Genomic DNA, 19,145 nt, shown 5'->3' with positions numbered 1-19,145 from the left:
GCCATTGTTATTTATAACAGTCATTTATTATCAATAACAGACTCAAAAATCTAATTTGTCTTATAGTCAAATTTAAAAAAATAAAGTAGATATGTACATGTTAAAATGCACCTTTAAGTTTTGTAGATAGTATACTGAGTTATATATAAAAGCTTTATACTTTGTGTGATAGACTTGCGTCTGTGAATAAAATATTTTAACACTAAATGATGAATTTATTCTGAAATTATGTTTCTGTTTCTTGAAAATTGCAGGAACAAATATAAACAGTATTTTAACACTTACTTACATTAGGATGTTAGATTTGGACTACCGTGATCACCAGATGCAGCATACAATGTGTTTAGTTCAAAACAAACAAAGCTGTATACAAGAGTTGAACAAATCAAAGAAGAAAAAGCAGGCTCTGTATTTTATACATTTTATGGATGGCCAAAAACCCCTGCCACTGCCATCAAAATTAATAAAAGCTTGCATTTACTGTTTGTCTGTGTGGGATTATTTATTTGGGATATTTCGTCTGTTTTATTTCTAAGTGATAAAACAGAAACCTGTTGTTTTCAAAAGTTTTTTTTTTCCCTGATAGTTTATGTTGAAAATGGGTTCCTAAGATCCATGAAAAGTCTTACAAATCTTAATTTGGACTTCTGAAATTTAAGGCCATTTTTTTTCTTGTAAGAGGTCTTACATTTTAGATGCCACTTTGATTAAGATATGTCTTTATCCAGGCTTTGTTTCTAGTGTTATTCATTTGATTTTAACCAATGTTTTTGATTTATAACGCTTGTCCATGTTTTGATTAATCATCCAGTTTGAGTGTTAATGACTAAAAAATTAAATGCCTTACCATTTATAAACGGTAACAAACAGTTCAGTAAATCAAATCAGTACTCTGTGTACTGAGAAATCTCTAATTTTTGACAGTTTGCTTTGCCAAAAGCGGCATTAATTTTTCTTTATTAGGTCTTTAAAGGCTCTAAAAAAGTTAACAATATGTTTGTGAGAATACTGAGTGTCTGCTACCCTCTAATGGAGACAGTGGGAACCTGCTTCTCTACATTTAACATAAGAATGGCACATAATAACACCATAATGATTAATACCATCAGAATCAATGATAAAAGAAATGGAAATTGTTACATATATGATGGGATATGAAAACAAAAATTCACACCATTACTTATTCATTTGGAAATTTTTAAAAAATACTGAATTAAAATAATGAAAAATCAACCCTTCAACTTTTGAAAAATGCCTAAAATAAAATCAAATACAATAGGAAGAAATACAATAAATGGTACTTTAAACAGTTTATTTAATACATGGCTGGTCAAAAGCATGTTCAACAAGTTTGAAGTTAATAGTAGAATTGTCTCCCAAATTAATATCGATAATATGCAATGTATTATTTGAATTATTTATTTACTTTAGGAAAAGAAAACTTGTTGCCACCTTTATTTTGTAGGCTATAACCGGATGTTCTTACGTCAGATACCGCGTCCGTGACGCCAGCAGTCACTCATCTCTGAGCTCGCGCTGCCTTGACAGATGTTACTTGGGATGTCCCGCTTCACTGAATGAGGAGACCCGAAAGAGGACAGCGGTGTGTGTTGGAATTTTACCCGGCAGAGGAGCTACCTCCCTCGGCGAAAACATGTCGACCGACAGGGCGACGAGCCCGTGCAACAAATTCCAAGCGAATATTTTTAACAAAAGTAAATGTCAGAACTGCTTCAAACCCCGAGAGCTTCATCTGCTGAACGACCTGGACATGGAGCAGGTACGGTAAAACTAAAATGTATTAATATGACAGAGAAGAGGAGTCTTTAACAGTTAGGACCACATTTTTGCCCGTTTGTGACGTCTGGACAAATGAGGTGGCGAAGTTATTTTAAATAAAGCTATTTTTCTACGACACAGAGCAGCGTTTCTCAACCTGCGTTTTCGATTGTGTTTTAGTATTTAAATCCTAAATAGATGTAGTTTTCCTCTGCTTATACCACGGATACTTTTTCTAAAATAACTGCAGGCTTAAGCCTTTATTTTGAAATAATAAAGCAAAAACACTCTAAACTTAAATGCCAAAATGTTTTTTGTAATATGAGTATCCTAAACTGACTTAAAAACTTTTTTTTAAGTATTGGAGCATTTTTATGCCCTTAAAAGAATGGATAATTTTAAAAGTTTGCTCATATATGTTGCCTTTATCTGTATTAGTCATTGCTTTCCACTGTCCTGTATGTTTGTGTCAATTCAGCTACATTTTAAGCTCCCAGGGTGCAGTTTACAAGGTAAAGATGGGCCCAAATACATTGTAAAGGCTGAGATTAGTGCAAATCTAAAAGATTCAAGCTGAACTTTTCTCTACAGAGCTGTTATTCTGAAGTGTAGAGTAACATGAAATGTAAATAGCTACTCAAGAGAAGTTTAACTACCTGAAGACCTTCTTTTTCCAGAGGCACAGTCACAGTGCTGATTGTAGAGGTAGCAGTTTATCTAGGTGATCATATCACCCTTAAGATACTGTCAAAAAAAAGGATCCTGTTCTCTTTGGTCCAGACCAACTCTGCATGTGAAAAGGGATTACCTGCCCTTGTTAAATAATGAATCAACCATGATTCACCACATTTTTTAGTTCAATTTCACATGCCACACCACACCATCATGCCACAAAATGAAGCAACTCGAGAACAGATGAGAAACAAAGTCACAGACATCTATCATTCTGGAAAGGGTTACGAAGACATTTTTAAGGCTTTAGGACTCCAGCGAACCCCAGGTGAGAGCCATTATCCACAAATGTAGAAAACTTGGAGCAGTGACTGGCCTACCAAAAGTGCTCCAGGAATGCATCAATGATGCAGGGGGTCACAAAAAAACCCAGAACAACATCGTAAGACGTGCAGGACTCAGTCAAGGTCAGTGTTCATGATTCAAGAATGAGAAAGAGACTGGGCAAAAATGGCATCCATGGGAGGTCCAAGGCGAAAATAGCCAAAAAGAACACAAAGATGTATCTCACATTTGCAAAAAAACATTTTGATGATCCCCAAGACTTTTGATAAAATAGTCTTAATAATTAAAATCATTATTTTGAAATGGCATTTTATATTTACTCAGGTTATCTTTGTTTTATATTTAAATTTGTTTGATGATTTAAGTGTGAAAAATATGCAAAAAGTTAAAAATCAGGAATGCGCTGCATCCCTTGTAAAGACCCCAACAAATATCCCAACATCTGGATTTTACTAGTTGTTTCAGTGAAAATGCAAAATTGAATCATCCATATATGTTGTGAAGCATGTTGAAAGACGGTCTGGTTCCTGTCTAAAACCTTGTTGTTGCAGGTCTGCTATGATCACATGATCAATCATGACATCTCTTATACATGCCTCTGTTCACATGTTATTACTGTGTTATTATTGTGAGTGCTGCCTGGCTCTCTCTGCCCTGTAATTTATGCTCAGTGTTGCTCAACCTGAAGACCTGAACCAGGTTTTTTACAACATGGTCCAGTCTATGGAATGACTTTTTGCTAAATGAATACAACTTATAGTTTCTGCTGTATTTCCAGTGTTCTTGTGTGGATTATGGTCTATTTGTGGAAATCAGAGTTGCAATTGTTCCTCTGTTAAAGGGAGGGAATGAAAACTTAGTTGCCATTTTTTCCAAAAGTTTGACTAAATAGATACAGCTTTACAACTTTCTGTTTCATTAAATAATTGATAAATAATGTCAGAAAATAAATCTGAGTTTTTTCATGCAGAAATGCAAAAATAATCATTTTTTCCCCCACACAATAGTGAAAAATATGCCTTTTTTATTTAATGTGAAATAAACACAAAATACTTGTGCCCTACTGAATGATAAGAGCTCTGTAATGAAATCCTTTACCCCAATTACGTCCCTAATATTAGCAACCGCAACAGAACTGCGCAGACCAGTGCCCTGCAATAAAACAGTGATACTAAAGGGTCTGTTCAGTTAGTCCCGCCTCATCTCACTTAACAGATAGCGCTGGCGTTGCAGAGCCATCCTCCTCCATCCTAGCTCCCACTGCCCATCAAGCCAACACGACATCCCTTATCTCACCCTCTCTACTATATGGCCCTCCAAACAGCATCGGCACATTCACCAGACTCAGGCTCCTTGCATGCAAGCTACAGGTAGTTACATCGCTGAAGTCATCTCTCCTGCTGCATAGACCCTTATAGCCCCCGAACAAACAAAGCACAAATGTAATAGGTGCAACTTTACACAGCAAAGAGAACACAAGAGAAAATAGAAAACTCCCCCTTCATTCATATTCTCTGGTTTTTATTTTCTCCATTCTTTTTTTTTGCAAAGCTGATTTCCTTATAAATAGAAGTGTTAAGCTGTCACCTTGTGCCTAGTGAAATCTGTTTAGAAAGAAAATATATGTGGCTTGTTCTTTTACTTATTTAGCTCTGTACGCTAGTCGTGTAACCAACCATGATGACTTCCTATTTCTCTGCAGGTAAAGCCAGTGTATGGAGGCTGGCTGTGTTTGGCTCCTGAAGGGACAGACTTTGAAAACCCCATACAGAGGTCCAGGGTACGGTGCTTAACCCTCATATACAAAATATATGTGAATACACTATATTGCTTTTAGTATAATTTTTTTTCTTCTGCTGTGATTTTATTTCTTGTATGACAGAAATGGCAGCGACGCTTCTTCATCCTATATGAAGATGGAAGACTGAGCTTTGCACTGGATGAACTGGTGAGAAACTGAAACTAAAGCACACATAAGATGAACAGAAACTTGTCAGGTTTCATAGAACCATAGACTCTAGAAAGTAGTGAACCAAACAGGGCTTTTGAAGCCAGTCCAAGGTGGCAGCCACACAAAAAAAAACATCTCAAACTAGCTTTAGATCAGTTGAAACAGGACAAGAGTTGGAGGTGAGGCCTCCTAACAAACAGCTATAGATGTGCTGGCTTAATGTTTTATTAGCTATTTCCCCCATTAAGCAAATCTTGTGTCCTTACAATGTGTGCCCACAAGAACATGAACTTTTCTGACCATATTTTTTTTTTAACTGTGCTGAAAACGTTTTTATTTCTAGGATGAAAAATATTATTTTAACCCCCTGAAGCCTTAGCTTTTGTTTGGGATGCTTTTAAGTTTTTTCTAAACTTTTTTTTTTTGGGATAAAAATGGCCCGTTTTTGAACAGGAATTATTTATAACCAAAAATGAAATCCACAAATCTTGAGGGTCCTGTTTCTGCTGAAAATACAGCACTGGATCAGGTTTAAAGCATACATTTTGGTTCTCTGTTCTGAGCTAAGTCTCAGGGGGTCTTCAGTCAGTAGGAAATGGTGTAAGTTATTGAGAAATTTATGGTTGAGTCATTTTTTTTTTGTTATTGTTGTTCCAACAAAAGTTCAAAATTTCTTGAAAACTTTCCTTTCCAAAATCAACACAAATTCTCTAAAATTTCAAAGAAATTGGCTTGAATTTTTATGAAAATTCTTCATAAAAAGTACCCCAAATATTTCTAAATATTAACCTGTTTTAGTGAAGCTTTATCATAAAGTCTAAACATTCCTGAAACATTTTCCCAAAATTCCATGTAAATTCCTGCAAATTTTTAAGCAAATTCCAAGAAATTTCAAGGCAAATCGCCCCTAAAATAACATGATCAGATATCCATATATTTACGGTCCATTGCCCAAAAATTATGAAAATTACACAAAACTTCCCCAGATATCCAAACAAATTCTCTTCAATTCCATGAAGTTCTTGAAAATTCCCAATCAAATTCTCACAAATTTAAGAACAATTTTTTTTAAGATTTTGATGAAAATAACTTAAAAAGAAAAAAAAGAAGAAAAAGCTAAACATTTTAATCAAATACCCAGGAATTACAAAAATATTAATCAAATCTTCATGGAAAAATATCAACCTTCCAAACTCCTCCAAACACCCAAACAACTTCCCAAATTTAAAAAAACAAACAAACAGAAAAAAACAGAAAAAAAAACAGAAAAAAAAAAAATCAAAGCAAATGTATTCCAAAACTTACAAAAAGTTTTTCAGAATGTTTAAACAAATCTCCCAGATTTTCATGAAAATACTTTAAAACTTCAAGCAAACTCCCCCAAATATCTAAGCAAATTCCCTAAAATTTTCTTGAAAATGTAATATCAAATCCTTCCACTATTTCAAGCAATTACCTGAACTTCAGTGGACATTTTGATTTGCCTTAATAATTCTAATAGCAGAAATTATGTTGTAGGAGAACCAAAATCCCCTGGTCTTATGTGTGCATGCTGGGTCTTGTGAGGTTAACATGGGTGTTTATGTGACATATTTTGCTTCTGCAGCCAGCATCAAGTGGACACTTGAGGAAATGCAGTCTTTTACACTTCTGCATTGCCTTCACTTTTCAACACCAGATGTTGCTGCTTGTATTAAACTAATAAACTCTTACATGGTGCAGGAGTGTGATGTGAATTTTGCTCTGTATGTGCATCTGTATGTCAGCAGGATCTTTAGGCCACATGTTCTGAGCAGACTGCAGAGGATAATTTAGGTCAAACCTTCTCTGTAATGACCCCCCCTCCCCCACTGTGTGATCCCCCTAAATCTCACACTGTGCCTTTATTCCACTCTAAAAGCTCATGCTCTGTTAGTGTAGTATTTGTTCCTCATAAACCAGTCTGTCAGTCTGACTCTTCAAAACAGTTTAATCCTGTTTCTCTCCTGCAGCCCAGCACTCTTCCTCAGGGGACCACAAACCTGAATCTGTGCTCTGAAGTCAGCGATGCTGAAACAAAGACGGGTCAGAAGAATGCTCTGTGCATCACCACACCACAACAGGAAGTCTTTATCAGAGGAGACAGTAAAGAGATCATTAATGGGTGAGTAGATCAGTGAGTCTATGGATCAATCAGTCAGTAGATCAATGGCATCATCAGTGATAATGAATATCCTTTCTCAGGTGGAGTGATCAACTGGCTGTGTTTCTGCGCACCAACAAACAGAACCAGAAGAAGAAACGTAAAGTGGAGCCTGTAACCTCCCAGGTATCAAGTTTCTCTTTATACTTCTGTGATATCCATGTTGAAGGTGAAACATCACAGAGGTGTAAATATCCCTGATTTAAACGGCACTGGGAGTTGGCTTTTTTTTTATGACAGAATTGATTACAAATGAACAGAAGGTTGCAGCTACAGAAAATGGAGAGGTTGCTAAATTAGCACTAGCAAGACCTATACGCACCTCAGAGTACCTCTGATTTTTCAACCTCAATTCCAAAAAAGTTGGGGCGCTGTTAACAAGTAAATAAAAAAAGAATAAAATTTTTTGCAAACATCACAAACCTTTATTTTATTCACAATAGAACATAAGCAACGTACTAGATGTTTAAACTGAGACATTTTACTATTTCATGAAAAATATGAGCTCATTTTGAACTTGATGGCAGCAACTCTTCTCAAAATGTAGGGACAGGGCAACCAAAGGCTGGAAAAGTAAATGATACTAACCAAAATCAGCTGGAGGAGAACTTTGCAAGTAACTTGGTTAAGTAACAACTGGTCATAACATTATTGGGTATAAAGGGAGCATTCTAGAGACTCTCTTAGAAGTAAAAATGGTCAGACATTCATCCGTCTGTGAAAAATTATGTTCAGAAATTGTGCATATCCTACCACCTACAGTACATAGTATCATCAAAAGACTGGATGCTTGTGACCTTCAGGCCCTCAGGTGGCATTGCTTTAAAACCAGGCATGATTCTGTGCTGGGAATCACTGCATGGTGTTGCAACACTTCACATTTGAGCATAAACAAGCTGTGAAAATACCTTACTGAAATGAACAGCTGACTTCTCGGTGTATCATCAGTAGAACCAACTAAAACATGACACTTTGCCCTCATGGCTAAAAAAGGAAAAGTTGTGGTTGTGCTGGGAAACACAAGTAGATTTAATATCTGATTATAACTGTTTTGCATAAAGTATATTTAATGTTACTATACTGGTAGTAAATGTCAAAGAGGTGGGAGAAATTGATTAACATAATATTAACAAATACTTTTTTTGTTTTTCTTACAAATATCAGGAGCCGAGTCCAGCAAAGATGGCTGCCACAGATCAAAGTTTTCTGTCCTCAGAGAGTCCTGCAGAGTCCAGATCAGGTTTGTCTCACACATACACATAAAGTTCGTCAGTCGATTACAGACACTTCCTGTCCTCTGACCTAATGTCCTGCAGATGTTCCTCTCGCCCACATTTAACTCTTTACTTTCACTCTCTCCTCTCTGAGGAACAAACATGGATATTCCTCCTGCTATTGAAGTCACGGAAAATCACGGAATCATTCAAGGTGATTCCAGGAAGCTCTCTAGTGATTCCTGATAATGGTCATAGTTCAGACTTCTGTTTTATAGCTACATCATGCATCATCATTTGTCTGTACACAACTGGAGTTACAGATACTAAATCTAGTGAGGCTGCACGGGGGAGTAGTGGTTTGTGCTTTTGCCTCACAGCAAGAAGGTTCCTGGTTCAAATCCTGGTCAGACAGCCTTTCTGAGTATTTGCGTTTGTGTGTACTCCGGCTCCCTCCCAAAGACAGAAAACATGATCTTTTGGTTAACTGGTGACTCTAAATTGCCCATAGATGTGAGTACAAGCGTGAGTGTTCGTCTGTCTCTGTATGTCAGTTCTGTGATTTACCGGTGACCAGTCCAGGGTGTACCCCGCCTCTCACCCAATGACAGTTGGGATTGGCTAAAGCAACCCCGCAACCCCAACTGGGAGAAGCAATATAGATAATGGATGATCAAATCTGTAACTCAAAACTAAAACCAGTCTCCTTTCACCTTGTGGTCAGCTATCATCTCTCTTTTTCCTCCTTGATTTCTTCTCGCCTGTGTTGCTGTTCAACTTAGACTATTGAAATAAGTCTTTTATCAATAGTTTGTCTTTATGTTTTTGAAAGCAAGAATTACAAGGAGCTGAGAGAAGCTTAGTGTGCAGAGTAGTGATTAAATATTCAATCTTTTCAAACTTACTTTAGATCTAAAATTAGCATCTGAAACCTTTTCTGTTCCTCTTCATATCCAGGTGACCGCTCTCCCAGTCTGAGTCCCGTTTGCAGTGACCCAGGACTTTTGTGTGATCAGGACTGTTCACTGGACCTGCTGAGCTGCAGAAACATGGATGCTGACAGGAACAACAACAAGGACCAGGACAGAATGCTAGAGAGAAAACAGTGAGTTATTTTACAGCTGATTGTGAGGATTTTTTTGTGTAAACATCTGCATGATTTCATGTTTTCTGTAATTCCAGACCTTTAAAGAGCTTTAGAAAGGAAATGGGGTAAATGTGCAAACAATTAGCAGAAAGACATCCTCGGCACCCCCCACCATTAAAACCATCACACACACTAAAGAGCAGATCAAAGACTAAACCCCTCCATTACACATCCAACGGCTGCTTTTTAAATGCAGCATCAGAAACCGCCCAGTATGAGCTCCAGCAGTAAACTTGCTCTTTACAGAAAGAATTTTTTTACCCATTCAGGAAACAAAAACACTAAAAACTTTTAATGAAAGGAGAAATCTGTAGACACTGCAGTTAGCTGAGTTTGGGGTAATGTCTGTGAAACGCTTAATAGTGTCTGTCTCTGGAAGTAGACTTCTGAAGAAAAGCTCTTCTAAGGACCTAAGGCTGTGTGCAAAAGCAGAGAAAAAGTGAGTTTTAAAACTTCAGGATGGAAAAACATGACTTCAATTACTCTCTTTTTCATGTGCTTTAAGCAACATATTGTGTTTAGTAAAACAGAAACTGTTGATTTAAACCAGAGTCCATTTATGATTTTATAAGTTGTATTCATATTTTATTACAATAAAAAATTGTGTTAGATAAAAGCCGTTTTTAGCAAAAAGGCTAAAGAACATGGTAGCTATAGCATGCAAAACCAAAGCTTGCAAACTAAACTATAATACAAATAAAAATATACTTTATTATCAATAGACCATTTTCCTACAATGCCATGTTCCTTGACCTCACTCTATGCTTAAATGATTTCATCATATACGTTATGTACTACTGACTTTAGGTTGTCAGCCATATAAACACCAAGAATCTGAAGTGTTTAATCAAATCACTGCCCAGTTGACGAGAAACTTCAAACACATGCTGTAAGGACAGACAGTTAAACGTCGTTAGAAAAAAGTAATGTTAACTTAAAAATCCAAAATATCTAATTCCGCCCTCTTTATCTGAGTTGACAGAACACATTGCTTAGTTTAAAGCAAACAGTACTCAATCACTCAGTAGTTTTTTGCCATTGTACTCTATTTTTTTGACATTCATCCTTTAATCTTCAGGGTTTTCCCAGAATGCCTTTGGGCATTAGATACTTTTGCACCATGAGCGAAGTTACTGACTCAGTTAGACAACATAGAAGAATGACTTACTTCTTAAATAGAGGTCTATCTGCCTCAAAGTGCACTGCTCAGTCTTTGTTACTTCTAATCAGTCAAATTAGCTTACTTTGGATGGCATGGTGTTTTAAAACGGAGATTGTGAAATACATAGAGGAAAGCTGCAGTGGATTAGAAATATCGAAATTATATATTTTAACTTGAATCTTAGTACAAAAAGTGTTTCCACCACTTAAAGTGTTAACCGTATTAGTTATGAGAAATATTTAGAGTATTTTCATCTTGTTCTGTTTAACCGTGCACATCATAACCCTTTAGCTGCCATCACAACAAGGCTAATGTCAGCTACTTCCAAGCTGACATTTTTTCTTTAGAATTGTTTAGACACCAGGAGAAAGATGATTTAATCCCATTAATTTTTTTTTTTTAACACATTTATATAACCTTGAGACAAAACTCTCTGGATCTGTTTCACAGTTCAAAGATAAGGTAAACTGTGCAGCTGAACTTTACTGTTATTTTCAATATGATAACACAGTCCAACATGATGAGAACATTTCAGCTACCCACCCTGAGCATGAAGTAGCAGGAACATGGCCACCTTGGTATTATGACCTGTAAGTCTTCCCTGAACTGAACAAAGAATTTTTACCTGGTGATTCAGGTGCATATTGATTTGATAAAATTATATTTGAAGTCTGTTCTTAATTTCCCTTAAACTAACTCTAGTTAGCCATGTTAGCAGCATAGCTTTGGGTGTGTCGGCTGGCCTACACTCTTTAATGCTTTCTTTTTGGTTGAATCATATTATAAATGCTGATATCTTTTTCCTTCGAGCAGTGATTCTTAATTTTTTTTTGCCAGGCCAGGCAGATAAAAATATTCTCAAGCCTCCCCACCTACCATCATACACGTTAACATATAGGAATAAATCAGTAAACCCGGAAAAACCTATCTCACAAGGTGGCAAAGAAGTGTGGCTCTCTCTCATTCCCCGTTGTACAGGTGAAGCCCAGGGCAAGATGTGACTTCTCATATTTTTTTTCCTGTGTTTTAGTAGGGTATTAGTAGTATTTTTTTGTTAGCCTTAGTTTTACCTTGAAGTCCTCCCACAAAACTTGCCATGCTTTGCAGAGCAAAACTTTATACATTGCTTTATTTAGCCTTGCCATGCCCCTGCTTTAACTTGGCTCCACTTTGGCAACCACTGCTTTGGAGAATTAATGTTGAAAGTATCACTGGTTTCCCTCTTGGGCCACCTGTACGTGGCAGTTTTTAACTTTTCATACCAAATAATTTCAGATCTACTTGATGGATTGACAGAAATTAGCATTTACTGTCAGAGGGTTCACGAGAAAATAGTTTGTTCATCCTCTGACTCTACATATAGAACAAACATCAGGTCTACATTTGATTTTGCACACTGCTTGTTTGCGTCATACCTGTCCTGTTTTAACACTGAACATGCTAGAGACAGCAGTATTAGGATGGCTCATTTTTATCCCAGCAGCAGCAGAGAAGATCTGACTAAACTCTCTTCTTTCATTGACAGTTACTTTGAACATCATGACCACACCTGTGTGTTGATGACACAGGTACATAAACATTCAGGCAATATGTTTTTGTACTCACTGTTTGGATTTTCCAGGCTTGGTGGCTCTGCAGAAAGGCTGCAGGGACTGGATGAGCAGGAAGATGGGAGCAAGTGGAGCAGGAGAGAAGGTCGTACCAACAAACGAGAGGTAATGACAACAACAGGTAGTGCACAATACACTGTCAAAGGAAGTGAAATTGTGTAAAAACAGACTGTTTTAAGTAGGTGTAGAGTTGAAATTTGTTTCCTGCAAAGACAAAAGGATCGGTGTGACATAAGACCTTATGGAGGATTTAGTGAGGAGCCACCCTGCAGCATTTTAGATCATTTCTAGAGGGTTCAATGATGAGTTGCTGAGACTGGTGAATAGAGTTACAGTATTCAATCCCTGGTTGAGAAGGTCTAAGTTTTGTTAACATGCTGCTCCAGGCTCAGAGTCTGACCCAGAGACACACCAAGATTACAGAGTGTGGGTTTAATAACAGAACACAGAGTACCAAAACATCTCACACGTTTGGAACGACATGTTCAGTACAGATGGATCTCTATGAACTCTGCTTCACATCTCTATCACCTCATCACAGTTTTTCTACATCAGGGCTATTTAATTAGTTCAGAAGGGGGGCCACTTCTTGAAAAAAACATCTATATAAAGGGCCTTAGAGATATTGCATGACGCTGTGAAAAAGTATTTGCCCCTCTTCTGATTTAAATTATTACTTTTTTTTTTACATCTTTCTCACACTGAAATATTTTAGAACATTATAACTTTCACATTCATTTTATGTTTTTTGAGCCATTCAGAGGTGGACTTTCTGGTATTTTTGGGATCATTGTCCTGCTGCACAGCCCAAGTGTGTTTGAGTTTAAGGTCATGAACCGATGGCCAGACATTCTTCCTCCTCATTCTCCAGGGTGTGTATGCACTCTTGTGTCACTTCCAGCACAAACCTGGAAGTGCCTTCTTCAGTGCATTTCTCCCTTGTTACAAGAAATTTATTTATGAAAACCAAACTTTGGTTTATGAGGTGACATTGTAATTGATCAGAATCTTCAATTCAAAACGAGAACTAGTATAGAGAATGAGGTTGTAGAGGTTTGGGAAATAGCTAAGATCTCAGTTAAAAATATATGATATAGGAATGGTAGCTTTTTTAATTAATATAGATATTTAAGTGCAGAAATCCAACATACTGGATCTTTAAAGGGCCACTAAAAATGACCTTGTGCCTGATCTGGTCCAAGGTCCCAATAATCCTGATTCCTTTCTGCATAAAGAATTTATGTAACTAAGTACATAACAAAAGTGGCTGAGCTTTTTAATGTTTTTTGCCTGAATGTGTCGCTACTTTTAGAACAGAAAAGTAGCATAAGATTGTTTTTTATTTTCAATTGAATGGTTGGCACAATCATAAGCAGAATTCACCTCCTGCTTTTGGAATCTTGGCTGTGCAAAACGTCATCTGCAAACAAGCTTTAACTGGCTTTATTTTAGCAAATGCTCAGGGTCAGGGAGAGACAGCTGTCATGGAGGGAAAATGCTTTTAAAAACACTGCAGCTCTGCCACCTGGCCTCAAATCTGAGTAGTTATGATTCAGGACAAGTAATCTCAGCAGTAGTTCTAGATAAAAGAGAACCCACATCACCTAAAGCAGGGGTGTCAAACTCAAGGCCCGGGGAACAAATCCAGCCCGTGGTGCAGTTAAACCCAGCCCACCAGATCATATGAAAAATTTATTAGAACTGGCCCACCAGTATGAGGTCTGCAGATTTCCTCCAGTGAGCTTAACCTTGATAATTTATTATATCCTTACTGAGTCATAAAAATCAGAAAAAAATAATTTGATAAAAAGTCAGGAGAAATGTGTGTTTTCTCTATATTTTCAATTTTGCATCTCACATTTATGACTAAAGGTTATGGTTTTAACTGTTTATTTCATATTTTAACCATTACATCTTATAAATTTTACTTTTATCTCGTATTTTTACCCTTTAGATTCATAATATTACATTTTAAATTCTATTTTGACCTTTAAAAGTCATGTTTTGACTTTTTTCAACTCCTACATTTGACTTTTATCTAGTTTTTTACCTTTAAACCTCATGATTTTGATGTTTATCTCATATTTTGATTGTTACAAATCATGATTTTAAACATTTTCTCTGTTCTGCTGACCATTTCAACTCCTAACTTTGACTTTTATCACTTTTTTTTAACCTTTAAAACTCTTGATTTTGACTTTTATTTCATATTTTGACCTTTAGAACTCATGAATATGAAATTTTATTTTATATTTTGACCTTTAAAATTATGATTTTTACTTTTATCTCATTTTTTGACTGTTAAAAAAATGGTTTCAGTATTCTGTATCATATTTTGCCTTTAAAAACATTATTTGACTTTGAATGTCATGTTTTATTTTAAATCTTGTAAGTTTGACTTTTTATCTGAGTTTTTAACTTTTCATGTTAACCTTTTAATCTCAAATACATTTAGGTTGACACTCAATAGTTAAATATTGACCCTGTTAGGCCCTTCGGTTAGACCCAAATTCAAAATCCGGCCCCTGCTGTGATTGAGTTTGACACCCCTGACCTAAAGGAACAGAGTTTGTTACCCATTTTTAGACATGACGTTTCAGGTTTGAGGTTCTTTGGCATTAAACTTATGTTCGAGCACATGCTTGTCTGAATTGTTGGATTGAAAAATAAAAGTGCACTGAATAATATGACGAGTGTTAGTCATGGACTCTGGGACCAGTCTGTGTCCTGTCTTTACTGAGCTGGACTGGTTTCAACATGACTCACAAATACACAAATCCTCAAATCCAGGTGTTAGAGAGAGAATGAGAGAGACGCCAAGTTAACGGAGAGTCTGACATCATCATGGGGAGGGGGGTTGACTCACTCTGAGCTGCTGTTTGTTGTAAACAGATTGGATTTTAATGTCTGAAAGCGTTCAGTCCTCTGTGTATGTTGATGTGTAGGTGCGCGTCTTGGAGTAACATTCCTCTGACGGAGTTTTTCCAGGATTCCTGAGACTAAAACAAGACGCAACAAAACAGAGCAAGCCAAGTGCTGTTTATGAGAGACGCTCATACACTAAGTGAAGCAGTCTCTCGAACCTCACTCTCCTCTAGAGTGAACACCTGTTTGAGTGCATGTGAATAGAAAACACAAACAGCAGATTTAGAGGTAGTTAAGTTAAACTGTGATGACATCACAGACGTGTTCAGACAGCATCACGCCTCCGAGCAGACCTTTTTACACAGAGGTGAATAAAAACAAGAAAAACAAGTGAGTAAGACTACAGCAAACATTGTGTAACAACACTACATTATGTAATAAATACAGCAATACTCACTTAATCATGTGATTACACCTTCATTTTGTAATAAATGTTATGAATTAATTATATAAAGATTTCTTCCATACTATTCGGTGATTATTATAGCATGTAGTGTTTATCACGAAATGCACACACTGCATTTCTTTGTTTATTAAAACATAAGCATATAGTGAATTATGTAATAACCAACCAGAAAGGACCTCATCATTCATTAATATCAATAGACAATATATGGACAAAAGTATTCAGCCGACTGACCGTTACAACAACAAGGGCTGTAATGACATTGTATTTGAATACATGTACTTTAAACTTTATTCTTGGAAGACTTTCCACAAGATTTTGTAGTATTTCTGTGAGAATTTGTGCCCATTCACTCTGTAGAGCTTTTATGAGGTCAGGCACTGATGTTGGACAAGAAGGCCTGTCTCATAATCTCCATTCCAGTTCATCCCAAAGGTGCATGATGGGGTTGAGGTCAGGGCTCTGTGTGGGCCAGTCAAGTTCTTCCTCACCAAACTCATCAATCCATGTCTTTATTGTCCTTGCTTTGTGCACTGGAGCACCGTCATGTTGGAATTGAAAAAAGGCCTCCCCAAACTGTTGCCACAAAGTTGGAAGCATAGCATTGTCCAGAATGTACTGGTGTGCTGGAGCATTAAGACTGGCCTTCAATGGAAATAAGTGGCCCTGTCTTTTACATGGTCTGCTTTATGGCTGAGTTGCTGTTGTTCCTAAATGCTTCCACTTTCCAATAACATCACTTACAGTTAACTGTGGAATGTCCAGCTGGGATAAAATTTCACAAGCCATCTTATTGCAAAGGTGGCATCCATCACAGTACCACACTTGAAGTCACTGAGCTCTCCAGAATGACCCATTTTGCAAATAGATAGTGCACGGCAAGGTGCTTGATATTATGCACCTGTGGTAACAGGTCTGAATAAAACACCTGAATTCAATAATTAACATGTGTGGCCAAATACTGTTGTTTATGTAGTGTACATATGGCATATTGGCATGTTCATTAATGGCAGGTAAAATTTAATTTCTCGCTGATGGATTAATACATAAAATCTTCTTCTTTATTTATGAATATATATGTTTTGCATTCTAACATAAATCATACGGAAGTGAAAATTATCAGGCTACATTTTGTCAAGTTAATACATAATGATATGTTGCAAAGATGCTTAAAGAGTGAGCTTTTGAAAAATTAATTTGCAAAACAGTAATATTTCAGAATGCGCTCAGATTTTGTGTCTGTGTTTGGCCATTTGATATTTTAATGAACATTTTGCCCACATGTGATGGTAAAACTCTAATTCTGTGTGAGTACATCTGGAATAATCAGATTTATCTTCACTCTGATGCAGCAGAGAAAAGTCCAGATTAACCCTACACTACAGCAAAAAACTGGGTTATTGTGTAATTTGTGAAAACCAAACTAGAACAACCACCAGACTCATCCAGGATCAGTGGTGGTGTCTTTAAACTTTAATGATAGAAGGGAAATAGTCGAGTGGATTATTAGATACGAGGAGCGCTGCTGTCATAATAAATGTTAAAGAATAAAACATTTAGAAAATGTCTGTTATGGCTGGTTGTCATGAGAGAGCCGCCGCATTATGATTATTGTGGTGTGTAAACACTGAATGCTACATCACACACTGCTGTATAAAAAAAAAGAGAATTACTGTAAGCTGCCATTTTCTAGCTGTGTCACATTCATGTTTTGAGCTGCTTACTTTTGATGGGCCACAATTATTCTCTGGCATCAGCTGCACATTTGTTTGCCTGAGCTCCCCCTGAACCTCATCCCCTCAAGCCCAAAACTCTGTGACATTGTGGCCTCACTAGACATTTCCAAGTCAAATAAACACCCTAGAGATGCTCTTTTCAGCTCTGCACACCTCCACACCCCTCTTGTTATTCTGAATTGAGGAGTCTATCAATAAAACTGCACTCCATGAGGTTAATTTGTTAAACATTAGGCCATTTTTCCCACATGTTGGTGAAAACGTGGCCTACCTGGTTTCCCAGCTTATGATCCAAGAATGCTTTGTGAGTAGCTTGCAGCTTGAACCACAAGAGCCACTTTTAACAGCTTTTCTCCCTTATTATGTGTAATTCATCTACAAAATATAAATATTGGTTAACTAAACTTAAAAACAGCCTGGAGAGTGGGGTTTTTAAAGAAGAGAGTCCTCAAGTACAAACAGGTTAGGCATCAGACAGTGTTGTATCCGCAGCAAAGTGCCATTCTTACTTTACCTTTGTGTTTCTGGGCCGAACCCTGATCCAACGTGTCTCTTTGTTTTTGACTTTGATATATGATTGGCACACTGAAGATGTGCTTCTAAATGTGCTTTTTCATGTCTGTGTCCAAGTTCAGTTTCTCTCTCTAAATGATGAAAAGTCTCAGACAGATGTTTGTCTCTGCATCTGTTAATCTCAGATTAAAGAGAAGCTCACTGAAAAAGATTTATCTATAAAGCCAAAATTTTTTTTTTATCATTATCAGCCTTTTATCACACCAGGATCTCATTTAAACAGAAAAATCAAATCCAAGCAACATTGCTTTTCTTGCATGTATACACCTCAGTTAGACCTGACTAGACAAGGTGTCTGCACATGCTTCACCATCTCTGCATTGGGCTTTGACGTGGGAGTACAACAGCATAAAACGCTTCTTAGATTCGTCTTCAAGGATGCCATTCTGGAGAGGGGTTGCTGCATCTCAAATGGAATTTAAGTCTATGATGGCAGAGGATCTATCTATGATTAAAAATATAGAACTCAATGAAAAGTCAATCAAGTTGAATGCTCTGCTACAAACTTCAGATGCACTTATAATCCAGGATACTTGGTAAAATGAAAAAATTATGTACTGTGATGCTGTTTAGAATCTAAAATAGCTGCTGATATAACAGTCTGAGTATTAAACCCTGTTGCCCCCTGCTGTGCAGATCTGATCCTCCAGCTGACGTCTGACAAGCATCCAGAACATCCCTAACTCTGACTGAACAAACTGATTCAAAAAATATCCTGGCTTCATACATAAAATTAAAATGCTTCTGTGGTGTCTGTGTCTGCTTTTAAACAGAAACTCCAGTCCTGTGGAGACATCAACCAGCTCTGTACCCCCCAACCTCAGAGGAGGACCAGGTCTCTGGATCGCAGGACGACTGATACGGTCATCACGGTGAGACACAAACTTTGGTTATAAAGGACAAAGATAGAATATTTATGTTTTATTGAAAGCTGCATAAGGTCATATCGCACAGCACAGCTGTGAAGATCAGTGAGAGCAAAGACAGTGTGGATAAAAATTAACTAGTCCTACAGCGACCTCTAGAGGCCATACAGCAATCACAGCCACTATTATTTAATCTGCTGTTTAGACCATGTTTAAGGGTCAGATTAAGACAGATTGTCATTATTGGATTAAGTTTGCATCCCTATTTCAATAATCCTTGCCTTCATTAGAAAAGTGTACTCGAATATTTGCCAGAACACACACTGAAATTCATTGTCTTTATGAATCAGTGTCAGCCTGTGTCACAAAATTATGTAAAGCCAAACAACAGCGCCTATAGCTAACTGACAATATTCATATTTAAATCAAACCTGTATACAGGCTTCTGTATGCAAACAAATATCTATTTTCTAAATGACATATTAGATGTCAAACATATTTTATTTGCTTTGTGTATGCTTTGGGCACAAAACCTTAAATTGTGAGGCACATTAACTCTGATTTAAATTAATCATAT

At 36.9% G+C, this 19,145-nt stretch overlaps 1 protein-coding gene across 3 annotated transcripts in view; it reads left to right on the top strand.

Annotated features, from left to right (window-relative positions):
• The first annotated feature begins 1,573 nt into the window (after window positions 1–1,573).
• Window positions 1,574–19,145, top strand: part of LOC121503986 (myosin phosphatase Rho-interacting protein-like) — a 28,974-nt gene continuing 11,402 nt past the window's right edge. For 2 of the 3 annotated variants that reach the window (XM_041778604.1, XM_041778606.1), the window contains exons 1-10: window positions 1,574–1,780; window positions 4,499–4,576; window positions 4,679–4,744; window positions 6,739–6,890; window positions 6,971–7,055; window positions 8,094–8,169; window positions 8,331–8,357; window positions 9,101–9,248; window positions 12,074–12,167; window positions 18,476–18,574. In XM_041778604.1, the coding sequence (XP_041634538.1) occupies window positions 1,655–1,780; window positions 4,499–4,576; window positions 4,679–4,744; window positions 6,739–6,890; window positions 6,971–7,055; window positions 8,094–8,169; window positions 8,331–8,357; window positions 9,101–9,248; window positions 12,074–12,167; window positions 18,476–18,574 (951 nt within the window). In that variant the 5' untranslated portion in view covers window positions 1,574–1,654. The remainder of the gene's footprint in view (window positions 1,781–4,498; window positions 4,577–4,678; window positions 4,745–6,738; window positions 6,891–6,970; window positions 7,056–8,093; window positions 8,170–8,330; window positions 8,358–9,100; window positions 9,249–12,073; window positions 12,168–18,475; window positions 18,575–19,145) is intronic. The other variant, XM_041778605.1, reaches the window with a different exon arrangement.

Source organism: Cheilinus undulatus, linkage group 21 (assembly GCF_018320785.1).
Source record: "Cheilinus undulatus linkage group 21, ASM1832078v1, whole genome shotgun sequence".
Classification (NCBI taxonomy): Eukaryota; Metazoa; Chordata; class Actinopteri; order Labriformes; family Labridae; genus Cheilinus; species Cheilinus undulatus.
Note: the sequence above shows the minus strand (reverse complement) of the source record. Positions and strands in the feature narration are given on the sequence as shown.